The 17,909-nt window shown below is 49.2% G+C and overlaps 1 protein-coding gene across 2 annotated transcripts in view; it reads right to left on the reverse strand.

Moving 5' to 3' along the window:
* OXSR1 (oxidative stress responsive kinase 1) overlaps positions 1-11,879 on the reverse strand; it is a 136,401-nt gene extending 124,522 nt beyond the window's left edge. The window contains exon 1 of one of the 2 annotated variants that reach the window (XM_075922856.1): positions 11,673-11,879. In XM_075922856.1, the coding sequence (XP_075778971.1) occupies positions 11,673-11,742 (70 nt within the window). In that variant the 5' untranslated portion in view covers positions 11,743-11,879. The remainder of the gene's footprint in view (positions 1-11,672) is intronic. The other variant, XM_075922857.1, reaches the window with a different exon arrangement.
* Between the last annotated feature and the right edge of the window lie 6,030 nt (positions 11,880-17,909).

A 17,909-nucleotide genomic window follows, 5' to 3' on the forward strand; every position in this document is an offset into this window, starting at 1 on the left:
ACAGCCCAGACACATCTGGGCTGTCCGCTGCCCGCGTGTTCCGCCGCTTTGCTTCCTCTCCCTGGTCTGCTGGAGACCTGGGAGAGGACCCCGTTTGTAACTGCGGATCCAACATAAGTTGGATCCGCGTAACTCGGGGACTGCCTGTAGTCAAGTAACCTCGTGAATTCTTATCGGTTACTCAACTATTCTGTAATACCTGGGAGCGGGGCTGACAGCCAGTGCACTTGGGCTCGACATGCAAGGAGCCCCACTGCCACTTTGCGCTGCTGCCTATGTATTAGAGGCAGCAGCATGGGGTGCCAGGCAGGAGCTGGTCCATGAGGGGAGACAATTAAAAACCAGCTCCCCTCATGGGCCAGCTGCCTGTTACCCCACACTAGGGGATAGGGAGGGAGGGATCTGAGCTCCTGGACCCAGCATGAGCCACAACTGAGCTGGACTGCCAACCCCAGCCCCCAGAAGCGCTGCAGCCCAGCAACCAGCAGTTTGATGCCCAGCAGCTAGGAACTGCTGTACTATGGAACACACAAAACAAGAAGTCCTGTAGCACCTTAGAGATTAACACACATTATATGCCCACAAAAGCTCATGCTACTATATATTTGTTAGTCTCTAAGGTGTTACAGGACTACTTTTTTTTTTTCTTTCCAAGTTACAGACTAGCACAGCTACCGCTCTGAGACTATGGAACACACAACATTTCTCAGTGCAAAAAGAGTTATACCTGCCATAGTAGATATACAGATTTACAAAATTGGCAGAACTCAATTTCTTTATAATCTCACCGCATTATATTGATGTATATTTTAAATAAAAATCTAAAATTTTCAAATGTTTACAGTAGCAGGAAGCTACTGGGAGACAGACAAATATAAAGTGACAGGAAACACTGAGATACAAAAAGCTAGTTTTATAAGCTGTTAACACACAAACTGTCCCCTTGCTATGAAAAAATATATTAAGTAAATATGCTTCAATCAATAATACTAGGCTTTAATATTCATTTACTCATCATTTTCTAACATGCCTCATTCAAAAGTCTCAATGTTGTTTTTCTTTTTTTGTCTATCTGTAAGTTTCAATGCTCAATGGAAATATTTTTACCATACATTTATACATGTATGGTGAAATCAATGTTTACTGACATTTACAGATAAAAATCTAATCCTTCCAAGCCTACACTTTCCATTCAGCTATACTCATACCACTTACTGACATAATATTAACTTCACTCAGATTTCATTTTTAAATGCATGTTCTCTTCACTAACAGAGTTATGACTAAATATGTTGACATCAGTCAAGTATTATGTAGTCCTTTCAGGCATCACCAGTCTTCTTCAAATGCAATTCAACAGAGAGAATGGTAACCCTATGGTTAAGGCACTGGATTGGTTATCAGGAATACAGGTTCTAGGCTTGGTTTGGTCACACATTTCTTGTGTGACCTTGGACAAGTCATAAGAGAGCCTGATTTTCTTAAGTGCTGAGCATGAACAGCTCCAATTGAAGCCAAAGGGAGTGACAGCAACTTTGAATGCTGGGCCCTTCATCTCTGTGCTTCAGGTATGACAGGAGAATAGAAAAATGGACTGGGAGATCACTTGTCTGACATTATAAAGCAATTACCATTTTCTTTTCTATTGGCCATTATTCCACGGTTCTTTTCTATACTCACATTGCCTACGTGTGTGTGTGTCTTCTAAGCCTGCAGATAAAAGGTCTAAGAAACCACATTTAGTACTAATCACCCTAGTAGCCAAATTGCAAGTGAAATAGTTGGCCAGGGAAAACACTTCAAAAATAATAAAGTTTTGCCTAGATTATAGTTTCAATAATTTGCAATTAAAATACCTAGCTCTAGGAAACTGTTTGCAGTTTTAAACATTCAAGTTAGGACGTCTAAAGACTTAACGTGCCAGGTACAACTTCCACCAACAACTCCAGCCTCTGGAATAAAAGTGTCATTACAAACTTTAAAAGCTGAATGTTCTGGGGAAGAACATATTCTCCCCCAGATTCAGTCAGTGACATAAGCAATAACATTCCAAAGCGTGCATCTGTCGGCCAATATATGCACCCCTTGGATATGCAGGGGAGCCAATGGCACCCAGGATACTAGCTGAAAAAAATGCTCACCCCAGAGCAGATTATTATACTATACTTACAAAATGTCTGATTGACTAAGGTGCAAAACATTCATCTTTCCAAGAAACTAACTCCACTGGAATTAACTGTCACCCAGGAACAAAACACAATGACCTGCTTCTACTTAAGGCTCCTGTGTGTCACTCACCCCCAACACAGCTGAAAGAAGCAGAGTCCTTTGCGCTCCCATCAGGTCAGCTGGACAAGCAGCCAAGCTGCTACTGTGAAGTTCTCTTCCAGCCTCCTCTTTAGGGGAGAAGTACTACTGCTGCTGAATTTTTTTAAATACACTCAGCCTACTTCCTCCCTTTTATCCTCCTTCTATACCAACTGGAAGGAGCAGGAGCTGGCAATAAAAGCTGAGCTGCATTTGCAGAACTCCCCCTTTCCTTCATTTGGAGGAAAGATGAAAGACAAATTATTGGTTTTACTAAGTGATGGTAACAAGGTTCCAAGTATCTAGAAATTCCCACTGTTCAGAAAAGTAGATGGTTTGGATGTGGAAGGGACACCTAACAGCTTATGGATGTTTACAGTCCATGCACTTGCGTTTAGATTTCATAGTGTGGTGCATTAGTTATAGGGATGAGAACTATACACACAGATGCCTAGATACTCTAAGCACTTTGAATGCACTGGGTAAATTTAGTTTGTGTTCCTCTTAACTCAAGCTGATATTGTAAAAGCTTTAATATAGCCTAAGAACAATATAAAAGGTTTCCACTTTAAAACTGATTACATTTTCCACTGAGTTCTTTTTTTAAAGATACATTTCCCTGCAGCGTTCTGAATCTGAAAATTGAGAACTTGCAATGGAAACTGCCTCAGCTTAGCCCAAGAAAATAAATGGAGAAATGCCAGGAGCAAATAGAGAAAGAGAGAATACAAACTGAACTGAATTTTATGACTTATTTTCAACGTGCAGCATTAGTAACAAAAATGGTTTAAATTATTTAAGCATATGAAATTGATGTTAGTTTGATCTTGCCTACAGTTACCATACAGTACTCAGAAGTGAGCCATCAATTCTCGTCCCCAAAACATATCCTATATAGATTATTGCTGGATAATTTTTTCCCCATTTCATCTCCTTCTATATATAGAGTTCTAACTGCTATTACAGGGTATTGGTATTTATGAGTACTTTCTCTATACTAGGGATGTTAAATTTCTAATCCAGTAATCGATGGAATTTCCATCAGCTACTCGATTACTTGATGCAGGGTCGGGCACTCGCAATCCATGCTGCGCCTCTCCCTTTTAAATATAATAAGAGCTACTCAATAAGAGTTCTTACTACATTTAAAAGGCAGAGGTGCGGCAATCGGCACCCCATGTGAACAGGGACTGCTTCAGTCCCTTCTTGTACCGTTTCCCATGCTGTGCCACTGCCTCCCCATGGAGATAGTGCTAGGGGGAACTGGCTTTTAAACTAGTTCCTGCCCCCCTTTTGCTGCCTCTGATACAGAGGCAGTGGTAGGGGGAGCAGGGTTGGGAGCAACTAGTTGAGTGATTTGACTACCTGATAAGCTTCAGCTTATTGGGTAGTCTACTAGTGGCTTACATCCCTATTTTGTACTATGCATTTTTAATTTGTGAGATAGGGATTTTTGATAAAACACTAAACCATGTGTTTCTGAGATGCAACAGAATAAGTCAACCTCTCCCACCCAATCACATTCCCCTGATCCATAAGACTTGAAAAATTATTACACAACTAAATGCCATTCAATTAACCTATAAGCTCTATTGTTCTGGAGAAAGGGGAAAACCTAAATAAGTATTAGCTTGATTTCAGACCTCATTTCTGGAATGGAGAAGGAACTTGCACATTCACTCTTTGTTCTTCCCCCATCCACTTCTGAACCTCCTAACTGCTATGAAGACAAGAGTCTTGGGGGATGGAAGGGAGAAGAGAGGGAGTTCTCTGCTAATTTACCCCACCCTGACTCTGGTATTCGGTTCCCCTCCTCAATTAACAACATGCTCCAGCATCTACTTGCCACATTGTTCAGCTTTCTGAAGACTCAGCAAAATGAGTGTGACTAAGCTGAGTCTACTCAATTTCATTGTTGCTCATAGGGTTCCCACAGTAGCAACTGTGAGAACCCCTGGAACTCTCACTAGTCTTCCCTCTACAGCAGATTGGGGAAGCACTGAGGAATGGGCTATCTTCCTTCAGACTAGGATGTAAGCATGTAGCCATTTAAATAGTTAAACGATAAGCATGAGCTTTATCAGTTTCCACAATGGTTAAATGCTGATTAGGGATGTTAAATTGCATTTAGTCAGCTAATTGACTGGTCGATGGAATTTCCATTGACTAGCCGATAAGTGGGGGACTGCAGAGCCACAGCGGGGTTAGCTCCTGGCCCTGGGAGCTAGCCCTGCTGTGGCTCTGCCTTTTAAATGTATTGAGAGCTGCCAGGCTCTTAACATATTTAAAAGCCTGACGTGCAGCAGGGGGAACCACGTGTACAAGCCGGGACAGCTGATTACCGACTCACACCCAGTTCTCTCTTCTCTCCTCCCGCCTCCCTTGTGCTTCTGCTTAATACATTTAAAAAGCAGAGGTGTTACTTCCGGGACCAGGCGCGAGCCGGGAATCAGCTAATTCCTGGCTCGCATCCAGTCCCCTACAGAGACTGTGCTTATTCGATAGTCAATTAGTCACTTACATCCCTAATGCCAATTCCCAGCCCTGCTCTTGGGGAGCCGGCTGTTGCCTCATGCTGTGGGTTCTGCAGTATAAAGCTTATACTGCAGAGCTCACAGCTCAGCCAGTTTTCTCGGAGTGAAGCTGGCTCCAGGCATACACTGGCTGCTGGCCCCGCTTCCAAGGAGCCTGCAGCATGTGACCACCAAGATTTTTAATGATTACACTAACAACCATTTTTTAACATCTCTACTTTAGAAAACAGCATTGTCTTGACTTCTATACTTCTATGCATTCCCTACCTGGATCTTACTCCTGGAGGAATTCTGCTCCACTGCACATTACAGAATTTTGCTGAAATTGATGGATGGAGGTGTCTGTTTTTGTGCAGAATTTGCTTTCTCCCAAAGAAATGGACTGCAGTGCTGCTTGCTGCCACTAGGAACAGCTAGACCTGGCAGAACCCAGTTCACACATAGGTGGCACTGCGGGGAGGTGGGAGAGAAGTGGGGAGCCTGGAGCATTCCTGGCAGCTGGCCCCTCAAGGTAGGCAGTAGCAGGCTTGCAGAGCACAGGACACTGTGGAAGCCTGGGACCCAATATCAGGCTGTTTCTTTCTCTGGATCTCTGGGAGGAACATGTCTGGGCTGCGGGGACTTTGTAGCTGGACTCTGGGAGGAGAGGGAGAGAGGCAGATGGCAGAGAAACAGCAACTGGGTTGTCATAGGGCTTTCTTTAACTCCCCACTCCTGTGGGAACAGGTGTGTGTATCACTACAGACATACTTGCTAACAGGTATTTTGAAATAAATTAACAAAATAATTGAAAGTGGCATGATTATGTAGCATTATTTTCACAAATGCAATTTGCAGAATTTTTTGGCACAGAAACACCTCACTAGTAAGGATTATTGTTAGGACCTTGAACCTGATTTTTAAAATGAAACCTGAGTCCACAGTAGTTGATGATACCCAGAAAAGAAGCCTACTCACAACAGGCACAATCCATAAGTGTATCACAGTTTCAGTTCACTAGAAGGTTGGTTTTTTTTGGCTTGTTTGTTTAAATTAAGTCACATTTTGATCATGCAAAAGATAGTTTGCAACATTATAGTGAAATAAGGAAGCTACTGGACAATACTCAGCCGTTAGTCACAAAAGCTAACAGTGCAATAAAGATACACCACAATCTATACCTACAGAACGGAATGAATCACATCCACTGCTGACTAATAGGTTTTTAATCCAGGATAGGAAAACTGTTTCTGGGTGTGTGTGTTGTCACTTAACTGTTGCAGTAAGAGGCTGCATCACCCACTGGATTCCTACACAGATATTTACAGGTAGAAAATCAGTGAGAAAATAAGCAACCAGAGAAAAGAGAGGTTTAACTTTATATGGCTATCAAAAATAGCAGAGTGTGTTACAGAGTGCTAAGCTGAAAAACCCAGAGAACATTTGTCAATGCTGAAGATAAGATTGGGTAACAGAAGTCACGGTCTCCTTGACTTTCAGAGATCTGACATTTTTGCTTCAGCCTCAAGGTGGTGAAGCCAGAGCTGTCAGCCGCTGGGGGTGGATCCCGGCACTTTGGACCATGGCAGGGGGATGCCAGAGATGTCAGGCACAGCAGCAGGTGCTTGACACCCTCCCTCCCCTTTCCTGAAGTGGGACTCACTCTCTTTCCCCCTGGTTGGGCTTCAGTCATTACCCTTCTTCAGTCCCTCCCTCCCATTATTTTTTAATAAAAGTCAGATAGACAGACAACAGGCCTCTGAATTTGTTTCTTGCCCACAATCTCTCCATGAATTTTACTAAAAATAATTACGATAAAATCTTAACTTTAGCCACCATCACAGATCTACTAAAGTATCTTAAAAGTACTGCTGCAAGGGTCAACAGTTTCCATACTTAATTCCCTCTTTGACCATGACCACAAATTGTAAGCCTATAAATCAGGAGTAAGGAGAACCAAACAAGTATTTGATAAGGGTTAGAGTATACAGTACACAAGAGCAGAAAGGGAAAAAAATTCAGTTGTTTAGCCAACTCTGGAACATTCTGCCCCTCAAATTAGCTATGTGCTGTAATACTTCAATCTCAGCTATATCCTAGACTAGGGATGTTAAATATTGGTTGAATAGTTGATTAACCTCATGAATTATTATCAGTTACCCAACTATTCAATAGTCCCCAGGACAGGGCCAGCAAGCAGTGTGCTCCGGCCCCACTCCCGAGGAGTCCCCTGCCACTCCACACTGCTGCCTCTTTATCAGAGGCAGTAGTGTGGGGTGCCAGGTGGGAGCTGGCCCATGGGGGAAGCCAGTTTAAAAACCAGCCCTTCTTGCAGACCGACTGCCTGTTGCCCCACACTGCTGCCTCTGATACTGAGGCAGCAGTGTGGGGTTGCAGAAGCCCCTGTCCGAGCTCCCAGATCTAGAGTGAGCCGGAACTGAGTCAGGCTGCCTATCTCCCTGGCTTCTAATAGACTTTAAAGGCAGAGATGCAGCAGGCAAAGGCCCTGAGCCAGGCTGCTGGCCAGCCCCTAAAAAGTTTACTGGCGGGGGAGGAGGGGAATGCAGTCTATAGCAATAACATATAAGCTTTTTCTTATTTATTAACTGACTTCATTATTACATCCCTATCCTAGACATTAGGGGACATAACATTTAGATGGGGGAAAAAATAAGAGTTTCAAGAAAAATATTCATTAACTCATTTCAGCATATGTTCCTAGGTATGCAATATAGTTCAGAATCCTATGTAGTCTTTCAGGTAGCAATTGGCAACCAGATTGTTTAGGGGAAGAGGGAAGAAATAGGAATGAAAAAAATATTTTCCTTTTTATTCCCCAAGCTCACTAGATTACCTGAGCTACATCATATCTGTGTCCTCCTAGTGATAGTAAGTGAAGACTGTCAGCAGCTCCTTTGAAAGCAGCTGTTGGGAGTTTAAATGTCTCCCTTAGCCCTATGCGAATTTCCTTTTCCCTCAGCACAGATTAACATATAATAAGGTAAATCAGAGCAGAACTTCGTAGGGGAACACACACACACATGGATATGATCTTGTGCAAGGGGCACCTCTTAGTAGATTCCCCCAAGCAAAGCACTTCCTAGAAATAACTGCAATTACTCCCCAGCTTTACAGAAACTGGAGCCTAGTGGCTGTTTATTCCAGCTTCTGCACTTTCACGGGACAAGGCCAATTTTGGGACACCAGACACCCCAGGACATGTTTTCTTGGAAAGAGTTAAGTATTCAGTCCCACAATTTAGTTTTCCCAGCCTCGGCTGCAGACCCATTTCCCCTTCTACAGTACTGCTGCTCCCAACAGGCTACAGGAAGCAATGGAATCTGATCTGATGTAGCAACAGGGATTTCCAGGATTCCACACTGACCATGGCTTTAGATCAGGAGTGGGGAACATTCGGTCCCCGTCTAGCCTGGATCCAGCCCCCGAGGCTCCTTCACCCTCCCTCCTGCCCAGACCCAACATCTCAAATCAATTTCCTGGCTATCCTCTCCAGGCACTGAATCCCTCATTTTTTACCCCACCCTAGAGCCAGGGGGGGCTCACAAAATGTGTTAGCCCAGGCACCCCAAAGGTCTGGTGCATGAGAGCAATGTGAGGAGTGTCTTTCTGCTTCTTAGTCAGGGGGTCACATCAGTGACCTGGGGGGGGGGGATTTTACTTTTGTGTCGCTCCCGACTAATTTTTCTGTGAGCCAGCAGCCCCTGACACAAATTGCCAAGAATTTAATCTCTGTAACCATGATTTTCCCAAATTCTCCCACCCTAGCAACAGAAAGCAGATCTCTGTGTAAACAGAAATGTAAAGCCCAGGCATGATAAAAACATCTTCATTTATAATCTTCAAAACATAAAAGCTCCTCAAACATTAAACTAAAAATTAACTTTTCTAACACCTTGACCAACAACCTCTCCATCCACTACATTCTCTGCCTCTCTGGTGAAATGGGGCATGATGCAGTATCGCCTGTGGCACTCAATAAGTAATGTGTTAGATACTCAGTGTGCAGAGATACAGCCTTAGCACTAGTGTACTGACAAAGTTATTAAAAAGAAAGATTGAGAGAATCAGGACAGAGAAATCTACCACACCAATGAAATTTAAGTCAACAGAGACTCCGTCATTCATAAGAGCAATGGCTGTTCTCTGAAGCTGAAAAAAAGAATGAATGAAAAAGACTTCAACTATATAAAGACGCAACCATAGCAAAATCCCTCCTCTTCTAAACAGAGGCATATACAGTGCCTTGAAATTAATAATCACCATATGAATGGACTCTCCCTTCTGACTGAATAAAGCTTGGAGCAGCTGCTCTATAAAGGAAACTGTCTTCCTTGGATTCTGGAATATAAACTGCCCTTCATTATTTATCAACATCCAAAACCCCTCAATAAACACCTTATCACTTCATCCTTCCTACCAACCAAGACAGCCCATGCATCAAAAGGTACAAAAGGTACTCCTCCTCCAAAACCCAAAGTGGGCAGGCAACCACCCATAGCAAATATCTCCAATTCGAAAACAAAGACAGCCCAAAAATGAGAAAAATATAGAGAACTCTTTCCCAAATGACTCAACTAGTGAAATCCACTGACTCAGTGAAGGGGGCAGGGGAAGCCACTGGACCATAGGCTACAATACACAACTCCAGAGGAAAAAAATACAGAGTTCCCTAGAGACACTTCCAGAAACATACACTCTAATTATTTTGAGATCCAATAGGCACTGGAGCGAGTGTATAGTGACTTCCCTTCCCTTTTCAGTTATAAGAGAGAGACACTTCAGAAATCCTAGCACTCCCAGAAGCAGAAACTGACAGCCCCACAGGGCTCCAGAGTTGCCAGGCCCACCCCACCCCGGAAATCTTACACTTGCCCAGGTCCTAGGAGCATACATACAGTTCTCAAGGCATCTGCAGACCTGATGAGACGGGCACTCCCAGGTCCCAAAACACTCACAAAAGAACTGGAGTAAGAGCCCAGTCCCCCTTTGCCCTCCTATTTCCTGAGCTGGAACAAAGCCCCTCCATTGCAAGCACGGCCCTAAACCCCAAGATCCCCCAGCCCGAGAGCAGGAATCCAGCCCACAGAAACTGACTCGGAAGGGAGACAACGGGAGAGCCACACCCCCTCGCGGCCGTCCACCTCCGGAGTAGGAACCGAGCCAGCACGTCTCCAGGTTAAGGCCAGGAACACACAGCCCTGCCTCGCCCCTCCCCCCCCCCCAGGGCTGGGCAGATGCCCCGGCGACAACTCCTACCCCCAGGAGCCAGGTCCCATCTCCAGGGACAAGGCAGACACACCCCCACGCTAGGGCCGGGAAGAACGGGGCCCCTAACCCCCAGCACAGACACGCACGCACCTCGGAGCGACCCCCCAGGAGCCAGGCCCGGTCTCCAGGGTCAAGGCAGGCAGGCAGGCAGACACACACGCTGGGCCGTAGCCCGCTGCTACCTGGCACGACACCCCCCTCCACACACACACCTCGGGCCCTTCTTCCCAGGAGCCAGCCCCAGTCTCCGGAGCCAGAGCAGACACCCTCACACACATACGTTGGGCCCGAACCCTTGTTCCCCGACTCCGGTACCGGCAGACACACACCCCCCCCCGGACCCGGGCCCTCTGATTCCCGTACGGACAGACACGCCCCCCCCCGGACCCGGGCCCTCTGATTCCCGTACGGACAGACACGCCCCCCCGGACCCGGCCTCTCGCCCCCTGACTCCCGTACGGACAGACACGCCCCCCCCCCCCCCCCGGACCCGGGCCCTCTGATTCCCGTACGGACAGACACGCCCCCCCCCCCCGGACCCGGGCCCTCTGATTCCCGTACGGACAGACACGCCCCCCCCCCCCCGGACCCGGGCCCTCTGATTCCCGTACGGACAGACACGCCCCCCCCCCCCCCACTCCGGGCCCCCTGACTCCCGTACGGACAGACACGCCCCCCCCCCCGGACCCGGCCTCTCGCCCCCTGACTCCCGTACGGGCAGCGACCCCCCCCCCACCCCGGGCCCCCTGACTCCCGTACGGACAGACACGCCCCCCCCCCGACCCGGCCTCTCGCCCCCTGACTCCCGTACGGGCAGCGACCCCCACCCCACCCCACCCCACGCCCCCTGACTCCCGTACGGGCAGCGACCCCCCCCCCACCCCACCCCGGGCCCCCTGACTCCCGTACGGGCAGCGACCCCCCCCCCACCCCGGGCCCCCTGACTCCCGTACGGGCAGCGACCCCCCCCCCCACCCCGGGCCCCCTGACTCCCGTACGGGCAGCGACCCCCCCCCACCCCGGGCCCCCTGACTCCCGTACGGGCAGCGACCCCCCCCCACCCCGGGCCCCCTGACTCCCGTACGGACAGACACGCCCCCCCCCGACCCGGCCTCTCGCCCCCTGACTCCCGTACGGGCAGCGACCCCCCCCCCCCCACCCCGGGCCCCCTGACTCCCGTACGGGCAGCGACCCCCCCCCACCCCGGGCCCCCTGACTCCCGTACGGGCAGCGACACCCCCCCCCCCCCACCCCGGACCTTCGTCCCTCGACTCCCGTATGGGAGGAGACACCCCCCACCCCGGGCCCTCGCCCTCTGACTCTGGCACGGGCGCAGACACCCACCCCGGACCTTCGTCTCCCATACGGGCAGACACCCCCCCCCGGTCGGGTACACACCCCCAGCAGCCAGGCCCGGTCTGGAGCAGACACCCCACCCGGCCCGCTGGCACAGCCCCGCTACGGCCACGGCGGCCAGCGCAGCCGCACCCCCACCCCAGCGCTCCCGCAGAGCCTCCCCCCGCCGCAGGGAGCGGGCAGCCCAGGCCCGCGCGCCCCACTCACCGATCACCTCCTGCAGCTCATAGTCATCCCTGTTGATGGACCAGGGCAGGGAGCTGGGGTCCTCGGCCATGGCGGCGCGTCCCCGGGGCAGCGAGCTGGGCAGCGGGGAAGGACCGAGAGAGGCGCGCCGCCCGAAAGCCGCCCCTGCCTGAGCCCTCGCCGCGCCGCCTCCCCTCTCGCCTCCCCATTGGCTGGGCGGTCAGCGGTGGGGGCGTGGTTACAGAACGGCGAGGGGCCGGGCGTCCCAGTCACGCTGGGCGGGGCCTAGTCGAAACCATTAAAAAAAAAAAGAAAGCCCGTAGAAAAGGCAGCCCGTAACGTTCTGCAAAAAAAAAAAAACCCTACGCTGCTATGGAAACCACTTCTCCACCCCCCCTTCCCCACTAAGATGGGGCCTCCCACCACCAGCGTACAGCGACGCGGGATGACGTCACCCGCAAACGCCTGTCGACGCCATCTTGAAGAAGGTGTAGTTCATCCGCCATATTGAGTGAGGCGCTTGCCAGCCGTCTCTCGCCTCCCCAGGATTTCAATCACCTCCCATCGCTATCATCATATGAACGACTGCTTATAGCTAGGCATCCCGAGGACGATAAGGACTTGAAGAGCTAGAAGCGGGTTGAGAGCATGCCACATACAAGATGGCGGCCGTTCGCCTCCTCAGGGAGGTGCAGAAAAGGACTTCCCCCACGTCTCTATGACCGCTGTGGATTGGTTCTCAGCTCCTGCAGCGATTGGCTGAAAGGCTGTCAATAGCTTGAAGCCCCGCCCCTGCTAATATGTGTGCCTTGGGTGGGGAGAAGAAAGGATCAGGGCAGTGCTGTGTTGAGCTGTGTGGGGCCTGTGCCCAGTGTACCAGGCAGAGCCCATCTTGGGGGGAATGGCTATGGGGAATGCGGCTCTGAGGCGCATGGCTTCATCATGCAGAAGGGCCGGTGAGTGCATCGCCACCTAGCCCTGGTCATGCCACCCGTCCTGTATGTCCAGGGGAGTTCGATTTTACTGTGATGATCCCAGCTGCTTGAGGCAATCCTCTGGGATTGGAACTCCTTGCCGGAGGATGCGGTGAAGGCTAGAACTTTAACAATGTTCAAAAAAGAGCGAGATAGATTCATGGCGGTTAGGTCCATCAATGGCTATTAGCCAGGATGGGTAGGAATGGCGTCCCTAGTCTCTGTTTCTCTGGAAGTGGGTGACGGGAGGGATCACATGAGGATTACCTGTTGTGAGCCCTCCCTCTGGGGCATCTGGTATTGGCCACTGTCCGCAAACGCAATACTGGGCTAGATGGAAGTTTGGTCTGACCCAGTATGGCCGTTCTTATGTACAGTTATTTAAATTTAGGGAGCGGTTATGATGGGTTTCAGCTGGGGCAGAACAAAGTTCACTCTTTCCTGTCTTAGTTCTCCTCGCTGCCACAGGCTTCTAAATACTTACCCCTTCCTAATTTCAATACAGAGTAACATAACCCGACTTTCTGATTTAAGTATCAGGTCAAATGAAGTATTCTGACTGATTACTAACCATGATAAAATCCTGGAAGCATTTTCTGGGTTTCTCAGCAAGACGTAGCCCCTTCAGTTATGACATTCTTCATATTCAGGGTGAGATATCAAGAAGACTAAGTGTTCCATTAGCCCTCTCCAAACAAGGTGCCATACACCCCCATCTATTAAAATCAATTGAGAGGCATTGGAGAATGTCAATCATTTTCTTTACCTTGGAAGTTATCTTTCATCCAAGGTAGAGATGTTAAGTATCAGTTCATTAACTAATCAAGTAGTTGATGCGGGGAGGGGGGAGGGGGGAGGTTAGATTATAAGCGGGGTTAGCTCCCAGAGGTAGCTCTGCACTTTAAGGCTGTGTCTACATTGACATGATTTTACACAAAAGCATGCTGCCTGTCTACACTGGTGGGGAGTTCTTGCGCAAGAACACTGACGTTCTAATGTGTGAAATCAGTGCTTCTTGCGCAAGAACTATGATGCTCCTGCTCAGGAAAAAGCCCTCTTGCGCAACTGTTCTTGCGCAAGAGGCCAGTGTAGACAGGCAACATGAATTTCTTGCACAAGAAAGCCCGATGGCTAAAATGGCCATTGGAGCTTTCTTGCGCAAGAGAGCGTCTACACTGGAACGGATGCTTTTGCACAAAAACACATCTCTTGCACAAAAGCACATGCCAGTGTATATGCTCTCTTGTGCAAATACTTTAACGCAAAACCTCTTATATTAAAAGTATTTGCGCAAAATCTTGCCAGTGTAGACGTAGCCAAAATGTAATAACATTATTTACTACATTTAAAGTGCAGAGCTGCAGCAGGATTAGCTCCCAGGGGCTGTGTGAACCGGGACCAAAAAGTCCCATCTCGTGCCGCCTATGGGACTGCTGCAGCTCTGCTTCCCCTGCGCTCCCTGTACTACGGAGACAGTGCTGGGGGAACCAACTTTTAAGCCGGCTCCACCCAGCACTGGCTCCTACTCCCCCAGCCTTCCTGCCTCTGATACAGAGACAGCAAAAGGGAGAGAAGCTACTAGCTGAGTAATCACTCGACTAATCGCTTACATCCTTAGTTCAAGGCAGATATTGATGTAGAAATCCAACATCGGCTGAGCTGTGCCACTTCAGCCTTTGCTTGGTTACAGCACAGGGTTTTTGAAGATCACAACATTTGAACAATCATGAACCTTCTTGTCTATCAAGCCGTCATTCTTCCAATGCTGTTGTATGGATCTGAAACCTGAACAACCTACAAACATTATTTGAAAGTCATTGAGAAGTACTACCCACCCTGCCTCCTCGAGATCTAGAAGATCAAATGGGAAGACAAGCACACTCACATTAATGTTCTGAAAGAGGTAAAGACCACCAGTATGGAGGCAATGATCATCCGTCAGCAACTTTGCTGGACTGGTCACGTTGTTCAGATGCCAGACCATCGTCTCCCAAAACAAGTCCTGTTTTCTCAGCTGAAAGAAGGGTACTGTAACATGAGAGGACAGCAGAAGCATTATAAGGACTTGCTAAATGATAACTTTTAAAGAAGAGCAACATGCACAGCTGGGAGACATCCATCCAGGATCACTCAAAATGGAGAGAAGTTCTCTGTGATGGCCCCTGCTTTTTGAATTAGCCTGCCAACATGCTCAAAAGGAGAAAAGGCGCAGGAGGAAGGGGAGACTAGTTTCTAGTCATGGTCAGCAGCCTCCTGCTGTACCTGGAAACATCTGTCCTCATTGTAATAAAACATGGTTCAAGGATCAGCCTTATCAGCCATTTGAGGGAGTACAGCTCCCATGGAAGATGATCATACTTGGCAAAGAGTAATCGCCCATCAGATCTGACTTTGTAGGAATGCCCAAAGGCAGGATAGGGGAATAACTGTGCTAGGTACTCTACAGAGAGTGGGAAAACTGTTTCTAGAGTGTTGGCTATCTCAGGCCCTGTGTGTGAAACTGCACTGCACAGAGGTGCACAGCTAAGCCTATATGGAGCTTCACTGATGGATGTGTGTGGCAGAAGTAGGGCCTAAGGGAGGGGGACAGGGTAACTCAGAAGGAATGGAGCGATGAAGAGGATAATAATATTAACATAAATTTACATAGACTATACAGACAAGGTGAGTGAGGTAATATCTTTGATCAGCTTCTGCTGGTGAGAGACAAGCTTTCAAGCTGCACAGATATTTCAGATCATACACTAATTATGCACTCAGCTAGACACTTTCAAGACAGTTTTTAAATAGATAAAATAGTTAGTGCCAGGGATAACTCTAATCAGCTGGGATATTTGGCAAAATCTGTGGAATTTCTATGTTGGGTTTTATTTTTGCCTTCCAGTTTACCTGCAGAGGTGACTGGAGAGAAGGGATTGGGGGGTAGGAAGCCACCAGCCATGTAACACCCCTCTTCTGCCCCAAGCCCTGCCTTGTCCTCTGTCCTCCCCAGGTTGCCAGGTGTCCGGTATTCAACCAGACTGTCCGGTTTTTGGGCCCTCTGTCCGGTAAAAAAATTCAGAAAATACCAGACATGGGCAATGTCCAGTATTTTCTAGTTTTCCAGCTGGGCACCCGAGGGAAGCCTGGCGGGGGCAGGGGCAGGGACTGGGAGGCAGGGCGCAATCGGCGCTGGGAGCCTCTGGTTGCTTGTGATGCCTTGGGGAGGAGGGGAAGCCCTGTATGTGCTCCTGAGTGCTGTTCCAGTTCGTTGTGGAGCTGTACCCGGACTCACTCGTGCTTCACCGGGACCATGCATGGGACAGCCAGTGCCCTGGGATCTGCACGTGCCCGGGTCAGTCCTGCTCCCTGCCGTCCGATTCGCTCCCCCTTTCTCCTTCCCTCCGCTCTCCCTGACCCCCTCTCCAGGCCGGTTCTCCCCCACTTCTCCCAATCTTCCCCGGCCAGCCCTGATGCCCCCACCAGCCTTGCTTCCGGCGGCCAGTTCTCCCCTCCTCCTCCCGATCTCCCCCAGCCAACTCTCCCTCCATCCCCCGCCAGCCCTGCTTCCCGCCCGCCAGTTCCCTCGCCCAATCTCCCCCGGCCAGCCCTGCTGCCCCCAGCGACCCCTCAACTCCCCCAGCCAGCCCCGCTGCCCCCGAATCCCACCCCCCACCAGCCCTGCTTCCCACCGGCCGGTTGCCTCATCCGATCTCCTCCGGCCAGCCCCGCTGCCCCCGATGGCCCCCCATCTCCCCTGGACAGCCCCACTGCCCCAGACTCACTCCCCCCACCCCAGCCCTGCTTCCCAGCCAGCCCCGCCTGCCTCCCGGCCAGTTCCCCACCCCCATCTGAGATCTAGTGTGTCCAGTATTCTTTTTAACTCACCTGGTAACCCTACCTTCCTTTCTCTGCCCTTGCTCTGCCCAGCCCTGCCACTTCCCTGCCCCTCCTATTCCCTAGACCCCCTCAGTGGGGGGAGGAGCAGGGCTAGTGCCTGCAACAGGGATCTGCCCCACCCTGTATTCACTGGCACTGGCAGGGAGAAGGAGTGAAGCAAAGTAGCCCCACTGCTTTGCTCCCCTACCTGCCATATTTCTCCTCTCCCAGTGTGGTAGAGAGAGCAACGCAGCAGGGCCACCTTGCTCTGCTTCTCCCACCATCACTGCTGCTGGTGAGTGTGGGGGGAAAGCAGATCTCTGCTTCAGGTGCTAGCCCCCTCCTCAGTCCTCCTGCCAGCTGCTGGCTGGCCCCTCCCACCACATGACCTCTTGTGCCCTCCCAAATGTTACCCCTGTCTGCCTGTCCACTATCCATCTTAATAGCACATATTCCTGTAAATATGTTATATGCTATGTTGTTGTAGCCCACAGCACCTGTGAATGAACTCTTCACAAAATGATCAATCCATACCTAGCCTCTCAGTTTTCACCCTCAATAGAAACCCACACAGTACCTTCAGAAGATGAGCTCGGGAGCTTAAATTGATAACTTTGCTAGACACTGAAAATCATGGACTGAATAGAGACAATAGATTTATGGTTTATTACATAATCCCCTCCCCTTTCTCCTCTCCTATGACTGGAGAGCTGTCAATGGGCTACTTCACTTTGAATAGTCGCTTGAAATATATGTGTTTATTTGCGTTAAACAATCTGTTCCACCTTGTAGTTAGCTGTGCCATTCTGAGTACATTTCCCAGACCTGAAGAAGAGCTCTGTATAGGCTCAAGAGCTTGTTTCTCATACCAACAGAAATTGGTCCAATCAAAGATATTACTTTGCTGAGCTTCTCCCAGAAGGAACATCAGTCATGCAAATCTTTTACCTTATTAGGACAAGTTCCCTGAGGTGCTGCTGATAGTAGAAGATCCACAAAATCCTGCAAAATGCATGATGTGAGTCCACTGTTTTTAGCTGATATTAAATACTGCTTAATGTATCTGACCGCAACCCCATCTTCTGATTATATGTATGGACCAGGAACTCATCGTACTTAGATGATGAACAACCACAGAACAAAAAGGCCAGCCCTGCTCCACAGAATTTTTATAGTCTACAAATGGATGTTCATTTTCCTTCTTTCCTTTGGTTGGTAGAGTGGTACACAGCACAATTATACAATTATAAATACTACCGTTATTACTCCAAACTGTTCCTTGTGATCATCTACATGTATTATGAAAGGAACTATCTGTGCCAGGGTATACATTGGTGGAGCTTGTAAAGGAAGCCTTGCGTATACCTGCAATGGGTGAGTTCCCCAATTCCACAGGCCTTTGACAATGCAAGCACTGCCCTCCAGG

This window comes from Pelodiscus sinensis, chromosome 2 (genome assembly GCF_049634645.1).
Source record: "Pelodiscus sinensis isolate JC-2024 chromosome 2, ASM4963464v1, whole genome shotgun sequence".
NCBI lineage: Eukaryota > Metazoa > Chordata > Testudines > Trionychidae > Pelodiscus > Pelodiscus sinensis.